Source organism: Rhamphochromis sp. 'chilingali' (genome assembly GCF_963969265.1).
Source record: "Rhamphochromis sp. 'chilingali' genome assembly, chromosome: 2".
In the NCBI taxonomy this organism is placed as follows: domain Eukaryota; kingdom Metazoa; phylum Chordata; class Actinopteri; order Cichliformes; family Cichlidae; genus Rhamphochromis; species Rhamphochromis sp. 'chilingali'.
Genome location: NC_137930.1, coordinates 29,369,401 through 29,385,423, shown reverse-complemented (window position 1 = coordinate 29,385,423; position 16,023 = coordinate 29,369,401). Strand labels below are relative to the sequence as shown.

The following is a 16,023-nucleotide window of genomic DNA, read 5'->3' as shown; positions in this document are numbered from 1 at the left end:
TGACAGTGAACACACATACATTGTGCATGTGGAAAAACGTTTACAGAGAAATATTTAACAGGATAGGAATGTTTATCAGTCAAGAGAGCGATGATGATGATGATGATGATCTGTGATCTGAATCTAATCTAGTGCTAACTATTCTACTGAAGGCAATTTCTTTATTTGTTATCACATGTTTGTTCCTTCAGAAAAACTGCTGCACAAGGAAGGGTTTAGTAAAGGTTTCTCACCGAGGTGATCTCATTGGGTTGGGCTCCATGTTTCAGCAAGAGTGTGACAATATCTGTGTGGCCCTGCTGGGCTGCCTGGTGCAGAGGGGTGTAGCCCATCTGCAGCAAAAAAGAAAGCGATAAAAAAGTTTTGACGGACAAAAGAAGAAACTAAATATGATTAAAAAAAAAGGGGGGGTGCTGACAAGGAATTTTACCCTTGTCTTGGCGTTCACATGAGCTTGCTGCTGCAGAAGGAACTTCACCATCTTGATGTTGCCATAATGACAGGCCACGTGAAGGGGTGTGTAGCCCATCTGAGCCAAAGAGAGAAAGACAGCAAGCTGTTGTTTAGTTGCTTTAGTGATACCCATTAATTGTCAGTCTAAATATCGGGCAAATATGTGCTTAGTCATTTGGCGCACAAGACTGTATAAAGACAAAAGATGCCATCTCTTCAGTTCATCACACACACATGGTATTTTATGTCTATGTGTATTCAGTGGAATCGATGTAGCTTACACGTGAAGCAGCATAAACAGATGCCCCCTGTTTGACCAAAGTGTCTGCGATGCCCACATGACCCTCCTGGGCCACAAGATGCAGAGGAGTCAGTCCATTCTACAAAGAACGACCAGAGGAATGAGCATCATAGTTTATCTATTGTATAGACAGTATATTAATCTAATAATAATTTTAAAAAAGCACATATAAAACTACAGGAATTAAACTTTACTCTTTAGAACATGATCAAGTCTCTCCATTCTAATATTATACCTTGTTTCCAAGATTTACGTTGGCCTGTTTGGAAATGAGCAGAGCCACCATGTCAGGCCGTCCCTCCTGTGAAGCCAGGTGTAGGGGCGTGATGCCTTGGAGGGACTCAGAATTGGGCGATGCCCCATTCTGAAGAAGACAGCTGGCCACCTCCATCTGGTTCTGCTTGGCTGCTATGTGAAGGGGAGTGTATCCATTCTGCAGAAAGAAACAAGGACAAAACAGAAATAAAAAAGTGGACATTGCTATTCTTCCAGCATATAACTTAAACGCTGCTGTGAGAGAGCACTTGCCAGTACAAAGTTTGCTATGCAAGTCAATGTATGCTTGAGAATCACTCTAATTTAGCCTGTTTTGTATGATTGTCAGTCATGGATTGGCAGGTTATGCTGGCCTGCCTCTAATGTGCACACACATATGTGTGAACATCTTACTCGGGCAGTGCTGTGTGCAGATCCTCCCTTGCTGACCAGGAGTCTAACAACATCCAGGTTGTTGTGATGGACGGCCACATGAAGGGGTGTCAGACCATTCTGTTAACCACAAACACACACGCACACACACACATACGCATGAACATATATATAACCCACAGATGCACACACATATGCAAAAAAACCACACAGAAACATGTATATATGAAACACATACCATGGTAATCAATCAATTAGCTGAAAACAAAATTATCTCGGGGTGGGGTCAAACTTGCAGAATGAACTGCTCCTCACTGCCTGTCAACAAAAGTACAGACTGGCTCACCTTCCCAGCTGCATTTGGGTTTGCTCCTCTTTCCAGAAGGAGTTCAGCCACATCTACCTTTCCATATTTGGAGGCCACGTGGAGGGGAGTGAAACCTTTCTACTCAAATGAAGAAGAAGAAGAAAAGACTAAGATGTTTGTCAAAGATTCAGTTGCATCTGTACACCACAATGTTTCTGAATATGGGGTTTTACTATATGTAACTATTTGTGGCTATCTGTGCTTATATTTAGCTGATAAAATTATTTTAAATTATTTAATTTAGCATAAGACAGACTCAAATAACCTCAACGGTCATTTTTTGCCAGAAGCGGTTCAGTTAGCAATAAAACGCGGTCTGCACTAACTGAGCATTTAATCTTAATTCTGATTTTACCTTTGTCATCTTTATTTGCTCCGCTCCAGCATCCAATAATATTCGAATAGTCTGGACATGTCCTTCACGTGCTGCAATGTGTAAAGGTGTGTGACCTGCAGTTGTAGCTGAGTCAGGGCTGGCCTTGTGCTCAAGGAGCAGCTTGACAAGCTCCTTGTGGCCCATACGGGCTGCACAGTGTAAAGGTGTCTGGTCATCCTGGACACAGAGGACAATGAGTTTAGTTCAAGTTGGAAAACAGATACAGCTGAGCATCGGGAAATTAAACATCATGCCTAATAAAACCTGCCACTGTGTACATGAAACAGCCTTTATGCATTGTTTGTGACAACTTAAAAAGATCAGTGATTGACTGATAATTGCTGCACGATCATTTGTAAGTTTGTTTTGGGTGCTGAATAAGGTACTATTACTAGTAATAATAATAATAATAATAATTTTATTTATAAAGCGCTTTCAAACAAAGTGCTGTACAGCTATTTGAAACTGAAAAGATAAATAAATAAAAGCGATACACAGCAATAATAATAATAATAAGTTAAAACAGTAAGAATTCAAAAACGAAAAGCCGTAGAATTAAGACATGTAAGATAGGGTGAACAAATGTGTCTTCAGCTTAGTTTTTAAAACCTCCAAAGAGCATGCCTGCCTAATATCTCGAGGGAGGTTGTTCCACAGAAACGGGGCATGGAAAGAAAAAGCACGCTCTCCAATTGTCTTTTTTCTGGCTCTAGGAACCTTTAGAAGGCCAGAGTCCTGAGTCCTGAGCACGGGATGGGACATAATGGTGTAAAAGGTCAGAGAGGTATGAAGGTGCCAGTCCGTTTAAAGCCTTGTAGGTGAGCAGCAGGACCTTAAAATCTGCTCGAACCTGACAAGGTAGCCAATGAAGAGATCTCAGTACAGGGCTAATGTGCTCAACTTTCCCAGTTCTTGTTAAAATGCGAGCAGCTACATTTTGCACCATCTGTAGACTTCTAAAACTTTTCTTTGGTAGCCCAGAAAGAAGAGCATTACAATAATCAATACGTGAAGACACAAATGCATGGACAAGAACCTCTGCAGTGTCGCTTGACAAAACTTGTCTGATTCTGGCTATATTCCTCAAATGATAAAAGGCGGTCTTTGCACCCAGAGGAGCTTGTAGAAATATTTGTTTTGTGTTTTGTTTTGTTTATTTAGTGGCATGGACAGGCTGACCCTCCGTGTTCTGCTTGGAAGCATTGGTAGTACTACTAGTACTACTACTCAGCTCATACCTTAGCCTTGGCATCCACTTGTGCTGAGTTCTGGAGCAGGAACTGAGCAACTTCACAGTGTCCTGCTCTGGAGGCCATATGAAGAGGAGTCTCCACTTTCTGATGTAGATAAATACAGGTAGTTACTCAAATGACAAAATAGCACCCCAAATGTGTATATAAGGGTCCATATGTATACTGACATTTGCAGTTCATCCATCTGTAACAACCTACAATGAAAAGTTTCTATATTTATTTATTTTGAGTTTTAAAACTTTCTGATAAAGTTCAAACACACATATTTTTTAAAATTTAGAGTAAATCTTGTTTTAATCCTCTATCGTAGTATTAAAGGCCATGGTTCAGATTGGCCTTTTAATTTCAGTAATCCAGTAGTTAATTATTATTTAATATGCATTCCACAAAACAGATCTCCAAAGGAGTGACTTTATTCCCCTTTCAGTCAGATTCAATTTGTTCTGTTCTGGGATGAGAAAAGCAGTGCTCACCACATTGGAAGCATTGGGTGAAGCCCCTCTTTGGAGCAGGTTTTTCACTATGTTCAGATGCCCCATGAAAGCTGCTACATGAAGAGGAGTGAGACCAGACTGTGAACAAAAAACAGAAAAGAAAAGCACATCAAACTCATGCATTATAAATAGGCTAAATTACATTTAACCTCATTAGCCACGTCTGTCTGGCCTATGTGGATTACTATCAATGATGGTGGCAGCGATTTAGAGAGCTGTGATTAGCTCTGTCAAGTACCATACAACTGTCAGGGTGAGGGCTTGCACATCGGGATAAGGATTTGTTAATTTTTAGACCCTTTTCCTCGTGGTCACACCATCCTACCTCTGTGACAGCCTCTAAGGAAGCAGAGTGCTTAAGCAGCAGGTCCATAGACCGCATGTGGTTCTTCTTGCAAGCAATATGCAAAGGTGTGAAGCCATTCTGCAAACATAAAAAAATAGTAAAAAAACAGCTCAGAAATAAATCACAGTGCTGAAGATTTTTGACTTTTCAGTTTAAAAATGGGTTGTACATTTTCAACTCAAAATTACAGAAAACGTTATTTTTAAAGGACTTAATATAAAGATTTTTTTTTTTTTTTACTAATTTAGAAGTTTGCTGAACTGAACACAACTATAACTCATTTAAGGGCAGAAGACAAAGCAATGTGAGCTGAGTTTATGCCAACTTTGAGAAACGGAGAATATCAAATTACTGCTACAGTTAGTTCCTCATTAACACAAGATCCTAGAATGTATGAATGCCATAGAGATCACATTCATTGCCTAAAACTTTCCACAGTAACTTAATAGAAATTATCTCAAAAGAAAACGGTTACTCACAAGAGCCCGTGCATTGGCTTTGGCCCCCTTGTCCAGGAGAACTTTGGCCATGCGATGGTGACCGCAGTGGGCTGCTACATGAAGAGGAGTTAAATGGTCGAGTGTGATATCATCAATCTCAGCATTGTACTGGAGTAGCTGCCTGACACAGTCCATGTGATCCCCCTGAGCTGCCATGTGGATGGGGGATAGACCGTTCTGTAGGAAAGAACAATACGATAGGGACTCCAGTGATCAACTGTAGGCTATATGGAGGCAGAGCAGGTTGGAGAGTTGACACTGACTGAGTCATCATGGGATTTTCTCAGTAGCTAAATGTGGAAAAGACTCCACATTAATGAAACATGCAGCCATGGTGATTGCTTCTCCTTCTGTCAGGAATCTCACCCTATTTGTAGTATGCTCATCTGTCACACCAAACTTCTCCTTCACTTCATCCATGAACTTCCTCTGGAGTGTTCCTCTTGTCATCCTGTCTGGCAGCTCTATATTTAACCTATGTCCAACATCGTCCAATATATCCACTATACCTCCTCTTCACATGGCCAAATCACCTCAGGCTTGCCTCTCTAACTGTGTCTCCAAACTGTTGAACCTGAGCTGTCACTCTAATAGACAAACTTTTGTTATGGACAATGAAAATCTAAGCATCTTCAACTCTGCCGCCTCCGTATCTGCCTCCAGTCTTTTTGTCACTTACCCTTTTCTCCAAACAAACATCATGGCTGGTCTCACAACTTTAAAACCTTCCCTTTCACTCTTGCTGCTATTCTTCTGTCCACCCTGTTTGCACTCTGTTCTTCACATCTCTTGTTCACTGTCTGTTACTTTGGATGGTTTGGATGGTTGACTCCAGGTATTAGAACTCATCTAACTTCACCACTTCTGGTTCTTGCAGCTTGTAGTTCGTCTTGCTTCTAACGACTTTCAGTCCTCTTTTCCACAGAGCATACCTCCATAGATCAGCCATAGTGCAATATTTCACAAAATCCACCTACCTTGGTTTTAGCCTGGATGGGAGCACCGTGTTCTAGCAGGATCTCAATAATGCGAACATGACCATTCCTAGCTGCACAGTGGAGAGGAGTCAGCTCATCCTACAAAGAGAGAAGTGAAGCAAATTAGACAAGAAATAAACACCATGAAGTGCAGACTAACAAACTCCAAAATCAGGCTGGGAAATGTAGAAGATGCTAAATTGCAGCTTAGTACCTTAGTTTTGGCATCAATCTGTGCTCCTCTGTCCAGCAATAGTCTGACCATCATTACGTTGCCCCTCCTAGAGGCTATATGAAGGGGTGTGATGCCATTCTAAACAATCAAAGTCAATAAATCAAGTCAATTTTATGCTTATAGTATAATTTATATCCCAGCTATATTTACATTAAAAGCTTCTGCATGTAGATATATATGTAGAAAAGCAAATCGTTATGTTTTATAATATTAAACTGACCTTGGGGGTAAAGTTTACATTCGCTCCTCTGTTCAGCAGCAGCTGGGCTACACTCATATTTTCATAGTGAGCTGCAATATGCAGAGGTGTGAAACCAGTCTAAAGAGAAAGAGAGAGACAGACACACAATGGGCATTAGCAAGCAACAGTTTAAAAATATTTACTAAATAAGGACAATGTGAAAGGTTTACAGATAAAAGAAGGAAGGAGATTACAGAATTTTCCTTAAATGTGTATAATTAATTGAAAGAACTTCCTTATCAGCTGCATTTTTGTGCTCATGCAACATCTTTTCTTTTTGACTGACTTATTGACAGTTTAGTTTACCCATACTCAGTGAATGCATACCTTGCTAAGAACATCAGGGTTGGGGTCGTTCTGCAGGAGAACTGCAGCAGTGCGCGTGTCATCGTTTCTTGCAGCAATGTGCAGGGCAGGGAGGCGGACTTTGCCCTTGGTGCCATAGTTGATGAGCAGTGCCACTACGTTTTCGTGGCCCTGCTGTAGGGCCACTGCAAGGGGAGTGAAGCCATCCTGAGGGAGGGGACAATAAGCAGAAGAGAAACAGAGAGGAGAGAAGAAGAAGAGGAGGTTAATTAAAGGACGAACCACTTTTTTGTCACTAAAAATAGACTGCAACTATTTTTTTTTTTGTAGGACTCTTACAATGAAAACTGTGCAACACACCAATTCAAGTATGTACATTGATAGGTGACAGAAAAGGTAGGCCAAAACAAAATGGAATGAGAGCAGGCATAATAAAGGGAGATGTTAGATGTTAGCATGTTAGAGACAATGTGATTTCAAATTATATCCTCTTGCCCGACAATTTCTGTTTGTTCTATCAATTAAAACCACTAAATATGTTCCTATTTATTTTCTATTGTTAATTGTATTTACATGATCCCGCAATGTTTGTTGACAATTAAAGTTTTGTTGTTGTTAATTAAGGAAATTTCCATTTGGTAAACCCTCTCGCATTGGCACAATTGTTGACTACTTTACACATCCTACAGTTTCTTATAATAAAGACCCATCATCAGTGTGGTTTGTCAGGAAACACCCAACAATAAACAGGCTGTTGAAAGACAAATACCTCAGTTGGGAGACTTTGATTGGCACCATTTTCAAGCAGAAATTTGACCACTTCTAAATGGTTCTCCTGTGCTGCCATGTAGAGAGGACTGAACCCTTTCTGTTGGGACATAAATACATTTTGTAGAAAAAACACACAAGAAATGGACATCCACCTATACTGCAAGTGGTGATGTCAGAAAACAAACACACATATGCATACACATGTATACTACTATGCAAAAGTTAGAGCAGTTATGAACAACAATCCAAAGGTAAAGCCTGAGTCATGAAGAACTATTTTCAAAGCACCCATATTTTCATAGAGGCCTAATCCAAACATTATGCAGTTAGCCTTAGATTACATGAATGGACAGAGGACATTGATACAGCTAAAGTTTGGTAACAAACTTTGCCCCAAACAATCCTGCCTATTAATTATTAACTGCATCCAGCAGAATTGGTTCTGTCTTTAAAGCAAAGAGGCGTCAGAAAATTTTGTACTGCACTTTTTTAAAAGGTTAATGATGAATAAAAATTGCAAAAATAAAAAATTGTATCAGTTTTTAAAAGCATCCTACCTTTACCTTTATGGGTAAAGTACTGGATACAAAACAGGTGCTTATCTTTCCGAGGACACAGACGCACACATGTTTATGAGTACAGATACTATATATAAATATGCAGAGAAATGATTTATCAGCTGCTGTGACACATATTCAACAGGAACAAAACACGCACAAATGCACATACACACTCGACACACTTGGCTCATACGTTCAACCCTTCTACGCAGCTTGGGGCGACTCACATGTGACTGGGCATTAACATTGGCACCATAGTTGACGAGCTCAGCCACCACCTTCTCCTGCCCTGCCAGCGCTGCGATATGGAGAGCAGTGTTCCCTTTCTTGAGGTCACATAAAAAAACCACAGAGAAGGCGAGAAAAGAAAATTAAAGTGAGTGAGAGGGCAATTATTACAGCCTAATGGCCTAGATCGCTACACTGAGAACTCAACAGTGAAATCTAGTCTGTGTAGTGTGTATAAGATTAAAAAAGCTATACCGACTAAAAGCAGGAAAACTTTGTTTTAGTTTATTTAGTTGTTCATCAATAAATACCTTTGGTATAAATGAGAAACACTTAAACTGTCTATTTAAACTGTGTTTAAATACAAAAGTATTACATTAAAAAAATGTTGTGTATCTGTATTGTAAGTGTAGTTTTCCATTGGTCCCAGTATTTACAACTCAACTCAACTAAACAAACCCTGAGTTAAAATAGTAAAATAAGACAAGTTTTGGGAAAGTGTGGCAGTTACCACGGTTCACTCACTTCAAGTTGGAAACATAGAAACAGAGAGAACAGAAAAAAATGTACCTTTGTAGTTGCTTCCAGCTCAATGCCAGAATGGAGTAATTCCAAGACCATTTTGACGTGGCCTTCTTTAGAGGCGAGGTGTAACCCGTTAAGACCATTCTTAAGGAGGAAATGGAGAGATTTAGTTACACAAACAACTCCCACCAAAGCTATAATAGTAAAGCTTAGACATGAAAGCATTTTATGACCTTTGAGAAAAGGAAACAATATGCTATCCATGCTGTGGTTTGAGTATAATGTGTAGGACTTGCTGCTGAACATAATCAGACTCCAAAGCTTATACAGTTCTCCATCGGTTCTAACTCCACCCACTTCATTGACAGGTAATTAGGAAGCCACAAGAGGAGAGGATAGAAATGGTATTCTTCACTCCTATACCCCTGTGAGTGCAGCAACATATGCTCACTTTCTCTAGCTGTGCAGAACATCACTTGTCTAGTTAGAGTGTCTCTAAAAATAACGGATAAACCCACTGTGACAGCACGAGGGCTCAGTTCTGAAAAAATGAACTTTCTGATGAGACAGCTGTTTTATCTCAGCATGGTTTGTCTCTCTTTGTGATTATCTGTCTTTTTTGTGGCAGCTTAGTTGCACAGTGAATTACTGATGTTTGTAGAAGATGCAGTCTGCCTGTAGTAAACAATCTGGCCACCAGGAGTCTCAGTGATCCACAAACTCTCAGACTTCTGATCATACTGCAGTGTCACTCAATTCAAATGGGTAACAGAGCATCTCTGCGAGCATGCGCTCTGATGGGAAACACACTTTGTATCAAAGGCAATTACACACACTGTAACGTGTGAATGTCTGCTGTGTGTAGATGTGATTGAAGCAGCTACAGGGTGAGATTTCTTTTCTTTTTTCATCATAACACACGAATAATGGAATAGCTATGGAAATTAGTTAGGTAGGTACAGGTAAACCAAGAACAGCCTGTATTTCTGTAGCAAGGCCAGATCATTGCTGCAGAATCACATATAATATATATCATATATAAATATACCATGTCTGCCCTTGCTTTCATCATGAGCAAAAAGACATCAATGTAACAGTAAACAAATAAACATAAGATAAAAACAATATTTAATAACTTAAAAATGATCAGAATTGTGGGTATTAAATCCAAGTTTTTTAGATTCTATTAACAATAGTAACTACTGAGAAACCAAGGCTTCCAGGTCAAATCCTGCTCTCTGGTGTGGCTGTAGGTCTGCATAGAGATTTCTGCCCATGAAATCACCAAGTGCTCCTCTACCACACCTGCAAGCTAACCAGCCAATAACGATGAAATGCAAATATTCTAAATACTGAAGACTGACAATTTCACACTGGCCCGAGTATGCATCTTTTATTGACATATTCTTTGTTTTCAAAGAATATAAAGGGAAAAAAGTGATGCCATTGTATAGGGCCAATTTTATGGCAGAATTCTAGGCAATATGGTACCAGGAAACCATCATAATCAAAGACATCTAACTTTTCTTTTACTTTTTTTTACTTAACTCTTCCAATCCTGTGAAATAAATCTGAGTTTATTAAATGCCCCACACTACCAAACCAAAGCAAACCAAAGGGCTTTCTGAGCTTCCTGCTTGAAAATGACATGCCCAAAATGAATGGAGTTGTCTCTGCAATTACAAACTCTGTGTAATGTAATGTGTAATATGTACTGATGCAATTCTCATTTTGAAGTGTGACCCACAGTGATTAGTGAAATCCACTGCACATCCACTGCTATTTTATTTGTGTGTTACTCTTCCTTCCCTCACCCCAAATGGTCACGACAGATGGCCACCAGTCCCTAAGGCTGGTTCTGTTTGCGGTATCTTCCTGGTAAAAGTGAGTTTTTCCTTCCCACTGTCACCAAAGCACTTGACCATAGGAGGTCTTATAATTGTTGGGTTTTTCTGTCTCTTTTGTATTATTGTCTTTACCTTATATAAAGCACCTTGAGGCAGCTGTTGTTGTGATTTGGTGCTATATAAAATACAATTGAATTGCATTACTTCCATCAGTAGTGCATCACATACTGAGAGTAAACATTAACTGTCAAAAATGACTTACATTTCAGTAGCGGTGTTTTATCCATGTATAAAAGCATTCGTCAGTCACTAAAAATCCTCCCATGCCACAGCCAGCCTAAACAAACTTTTATGTACTATGTTTTTTTCCTGGATTTTTGGTTGGTATTCTCTCTCTCTCCAGTAAAACAAAACTACCATAAAATTAGATACTGTTCATTTCTTTGTAATTGATCAAACTTACAAATTTAGCAGGGGTTCAAATAATTATTTCCCCAACTGTAAATTAACCCCACCAACCCCATCTTCCAAGTAGAGTGGTCAAATATCCAGCCAGGCTTATGCTGATGGCTATCTAAAGTGGGAAATGTAACCAAATATTAGTTGGGGTGTATATTTATATATATCTGACTGTGTGTGGATTATAACCACCCGCCCCAAAATTCAACCTTGTGCATCCAATTCGTATTTTCTAGTCATTAAAGATGTGTTATGTAGTCATTCCACCCCGGAAAAAGAACAGTTCAACAAAATCATTAAAAATCCCAAATTATCATGGCATTCATGACCATGATGAGCATATGTAAACTTTTGACCACAACTGTACTTAAATATTAATATACCCTACTTTACAAAATGAAAGAAACCCAGGGGGGTCTAGGAGTCATGAATAGTTAATTTTCTTTTTGGTTTATATTTAAATCCTTTGCTGATTTTGCAAAATAGCACTCTACTGATAACACTGAAATAATGGTATGGCATTAAGTATTCCTCTAATGACAAAAATCTATGCAGTTTGTTTAATGGCAAAATAGAATGAAAATAAACTGCAATTATCTATTTAGCTTGTTTTTTAATCCTGATATTCTTAGCAAGGGAAAACCTTTCTTTCCTACAGTTTAGTGCTAAAGAGCTACAGTACTATATATGTTGTAGGGAAATCAATCTTTCCACTTTTTTATTTATAATTTAATTCTTTAAGCTAGTGAAACATTAATCATCAAGGCAAAGTACTTACAGTACAGATTTGAGTACATATACTCACTGGCTACTTGATTAAGTATGCCTGTTCAACTGCTTGTTAATGTAAATATAAAATCAGCAAATCACAAGGCAGTAGCTCAGTGCATTTAGACATGGTCAAGATGACCTGCTGAAGTTCAGAGGCTCAGAATCGGGAAGAAAATTAACTGAAGTGACTTTGAATGTTGCATGGTTGTTGGTGCCAGACTGGCTGATTTAAGTATTACAGAAACTGCTGATTCATTGCGTTTCAGCCCATCCTGCGTTCCTCAGGTGACCTTAGTAGCTCAAAATGTTTTGCAGAGGTTTCAGACCTTGGCCCCTGCGATGCTAATGTTCGATGCTTTTTTTCACAGCTTGCCTCATGTGACGACTTACGAGGATAATAGTGGGCCAATGACCTTCAACACCATTTTCAAGGGGGGTTGCATACCTCGGACTCTTTATCCGTAGTTTAGAACTGAAGAAACCTCTTGGATGACACGTGAAAGCACTCAACATTAGCTGGATGACTGAAAAGCTACCAAGACACATGATCTATTGGGACTTTCCCACACAACCAACTTTAGGGTTCGCAGAAAATGATCAGAAAAAGAGAAAATCCAGTTGTTGATGTCAAAGGTAAGGGGAGAATGGACAGTATGCTTTGATTTTATAAGATGGCAACAGCAACTCAAATAGCCCCTCATTACAGCCAGTGTGTGCTGAGAACCATGTATGAAGTTACAACACATCAAACTTTGAAGCAGATGGGGTATAGTGGCAAAAGACCACACTCAGTGCCGCTCTTGTTAGCTACCGTGCACAGGCACGTGCAAGAATATTGGAAAAACATTGGCTGGTCTGATGAGTTTCATTTTCTGCTGAGATATTCAGATGGCAGGGTCAAAATTTGGAGTAAACGGTGTAAAAAATGCGATCGTCCCGTTTTTCAGTAGTGTGATGGTGTTAAGGATATTTTCTTGTCACACTTTGGGCTTCATAAGAAATAACTTAGGAATGATTATATACCACAGCCTGCCTGAGTATTATTGCTGATCATGTCTGTCCCCTTATGACCGTCTTGTGATGGCTGCATCCAGCATGATAACTCACAGTCGCAGAAAGCTCAAAACTGTGTGATGCTCATCATGTCAATATGGACTAAACGCTCTGAGGAATCTTTCCAGCAATGTTTTGAATCTCTAACATTAAGGTTCTGCAGGCAAAAGGGAGTCCAACCTACTACCAGCATAGCATACCTGCGACAGTAGTTAGTGAGTATATTTTACTAGTAGGATTTGCCCTGGTGTAAAAACTTCACCATTCACTCATGTGTATATATTCTACTTTTATCCATAATCTTGCTGAGAATACTTTAATGATGGTTTAAAGATTTTTTTTAAATGAGTTATCAGGGTTTTATCATATCAAGGATGGATCTTCCTAAAGGTTTGGCTCAATGGTGTAATTACAGGTCCCATTTATCCCAAAAATAGTATAATGGTGTGATATTTTATAAAAGGTATCTTGCAAGAAGTGATTAAAGGAAACAGTACAAGCAGACAAAACTCGTTCCCAACATGCTGCCCTAGAGCAAGTAATAAATGAACAGGAGGGCAAGAGATGTGCAAGGGCACATTAAGTGTCACAAATTTCTTTACTGCACTGGTAGAAATTTCTCCTGAGAAACATTAAGAGACCAAACAATAAAGCTTGGTCTGCTCCTATTATGTGCTCTTGTTCAGTGGTACTCTTTCACTTTTAACAGTGCACTGAAATGTTTATTACTCCAATACTAACTCCATGGTGGATTTGGAAAAAGAAAGGTATGATTGTTAGATCAGTCAAAGCTAATTCACTTGTACCGATAATAGATTGCTATAGGTTGTCCATTTTTCCAGAATGCATGATGACTGATCTAGGGAAGATCTCACTGAGAAAAAGGCTTGGCACTGAGACCTTGTTATACACCCTCCTCTTTTATTTGCTTTTTCTCGCCTCCTTTTCTCTTTCCTGCTCCCCTGTCTCCTCTGTTCCTCATTTTCACCTAGGTACACCACGTGGAGTAATGGATGAGCTAGTAGTCTGTTTTTTGTGGCTTTACTTGTTATTTTAGCCTTCTTACTTCATTAGTTTAGTAAGGAAAGTTCTGGGTCCTACAGCCCATTGCATGACTGGCCCAGCACCCTTTCTTGTTTTTGTTTCTTTAGGCCCAGTTTTCAGATGTTTATTTTATTTTGTTTTTCTTCCAATCAAATCACTTGTGTTGGTATATTTATACATTTATATATTTATATACGGTGCGGTCACCAAGATAAGTTGAGCCATTATGTATTTCTGGCTAATTTTTAATTTCTTTACATTTCAAAAAGCAAAACCAAATAGAGTAATGCTGCAATGTAACCATTTTTGTACCACAATTCTTATTTAAATGTTGTAACAGATTTTGATATGAGCCCTGTTTTGCCTTTTTTGTTTATAGAAACCAGTGGCTGCCATTTTTTCTTAAACACACACACACAGGCACAAACGTAAGCAGATTTTTGATGGCTGTTCCAGTGAATTGACTGAAACTGTCTTACTTGATTAGCTGTGTTGATGTCGATTCCATTCTTGATGTGATCGAGCGCCTTGTCCAGGTTCCCTGAACGAGCTGCGCGCAGAAAGCTGGTGGCTGCATCGGCCTGCAGAAGGTGGAGGAGAGGAGGAAGCGAGCACGCAGGTGAATACAAATCACTGTGTTTCTGTGCATTTAAAAACTTTCACATAACAGCGATGACTGATGACAAAATTGCTTATTTGTGAAATTGTAAAAAGAGCAACAATATGCAAAGATCCTTCAATATTAACTGTTCCTCCAACATTATCCTTGCTATCAAGTTGTAGTTACACTAAGAGCCTCAGTCAGGTTACACATCTTAATCCATTATAATAACATAACTACCCTTCAAGGCAAGACACAGGGCAATATGCAGGAATATGATACTACTGCACATTCACTGCTTCTCTGCCCTCTGTAAGAGGCTTAAAATGTCAGACTCCTTCCATTCGTGTTTCGCCCACACTCTGCATTGGGCTGGCATTCATAGCACGCTTCATCACAAGCTCCGCTGTCTGCCTGTCTGATCTCAGGCAGGAAAGCTCCTGTGGTTTGTATCTCATTGTGTGTCAGTGTTTGTACGCCCACCCCGATTTCATTTATCAGCAAATAATGTAATACAACTGACCTGCACAATGAAATGATTCAACGCTGTGAAAGAGAAATGTTATGCAGTGTACTGCACTCTTGACCCTCTCTCCACCCTTGTCACCACCAGTTTGAGCTGTTATTCCCAAGTACTTTAATTAGGCTGAACTGCTTAAAGATATGCTTGCCCTTTTCAAGTCACTGAGTCATCTTTTCTTCTCTCCTCACAGCTCATGTGAAAAATAACACTTTTACAGGATTCCATGCAGTCCTGTGAAAAGGTACACCTTGACTGCTTCCATAAGAATTAAGAGGGAATGTGGCAGCCAGGTGCTGCTAATTGAATGCGCTTCATTGACTGATCATCAGCAAATAAGTGGGTAAAAAAGCAGATGTTTTGTCAGTTTGCAGGTCTGGAGCATTCAGGTGCGTTTTAACATAATACCAAGGAGGAAAGACATCAACTCTTAGAGGAGCTCGATTTGTTCATGTTACTCTAAGTGCCCTTTCCTGAAGTCAGCACAGGCATCTATCTTGGCACCAATCTATTGTTTAACTGGTACGTGATTTGTGTAAATACATTTGACGATACTATAAATATCATACATGTTACCTGTTACTCTTATCTTCCTGCGTGCGTATTTGAAGGATAATATTGTATTATCTATTCAGCATCTGGTCTCTTTACTTTGAACATAAGAGCTAGACAGCAGTTGTGCACAGCAGAGATGAGAGACAGGACCTCAAAGACTCACTATCAGTGACAGGAGCCTTCCTACTTAACAATCCAGTGTGCTGCTACTGTGTACATTGTAGGTGTCTGTCACATTATGGAGAGTCTCTTATGAATATTCTATCTTTAGGAACTGGCAAGTGAGCAGAGAAGATATTTTAAACAGTACATGATAATTACTCTGTCTTTACAGAATGTGGTAACCTGTTTTTCCAGATGAGTTTTTTTTCTAATACAAACAATTACAGTTGCTCTTTTCAACTCCACACTGCAGCTTGTGAAGCTTGTGAGGCAATTTATGCATGCTGAATTTTGGTTCTGTAGCTTTGCTGTTTTTCCTTTACATGTCTTCAGGGAGAAGTTCAGCTTTTCAAGCAGCAGTGTAGGGCCCAGCTATTTAAATCTTGATTATTTTACTGTGCCAGCATAGATAATATCTGAGCAATGCAAA

General features: G+C 39.4%; 1 protein-coding gene across 1 annotated transcript in view; it reads right to left on the bottom strand.

The window, feature by feature from the left end:
• The window catches only part of ank1b (ankyrin 1, erythrocytic b), a 78,375-nt gene that overhangs the window by 31,519 nt on the left and 30,833 nt on the right, over positions 1-16,023 (bottom strand). The window contains exons 2-20 of the mRNA XM_080875072.1: positions 14,235-14,336; positions 8,627-8,725; positions 8,056-8,154; positions 7,267-7,365; positions 6,519-6,704; positions 6,171-6,269; positions 5,930-6,028; positions 5,716-5,814; positions 4,718-4,915; positions 4,218-4,316; positions 3,872-3,970; positions 3,384-3,482; positions 2,125-2,322; positions 1,749-1,847; positions 1,424-1,522; positions 990-1,187; positions 735-833; positions 431-529; positions 234-332 (exon numbers count right to left, since the gene is read on the bottom strand). Of these exons, the coding sequence (XP_080731198.1) occupies positions 234-332; positions 431-529; positions 735-833; positions 990-1,187; positions 1,424-1,522; positions 1,749-1,847; positions 2,125-2,322; positions 3,384-3,482; positions 3,872-3,970; positions 4,218-4,316; positions 4,718-4,915; positions 5,716-5,814; positions 5,930-6,028; positions 6,171-6,269; positions 6,519-6,704; positions 7,267-7,365; positions 8,056-8,154; positions 8,627-8,725; positions 14,235-14,336 (2,268 nt within the window). The remainder of the gene's footprint in view (positions 1-233; positions 333-430; positions 530-734; positions 834-989; positions 1,188-1,423; positions 1,523-1,748; positions 1,848-2,124; positions 2,323-3,383; positions 3,483-3,871; positions 3,971-4,217; positions 4,317-4,717; positions 4,916-5,715; positions 5,815-5,929; positions 6,029-6,170; positions 6,270-6,518; positions 6,705-7,266; positions 7,366-8,055; positions 8,155-8,626; positions 8,726-14,234; positions 14,337-16,023) is intronic.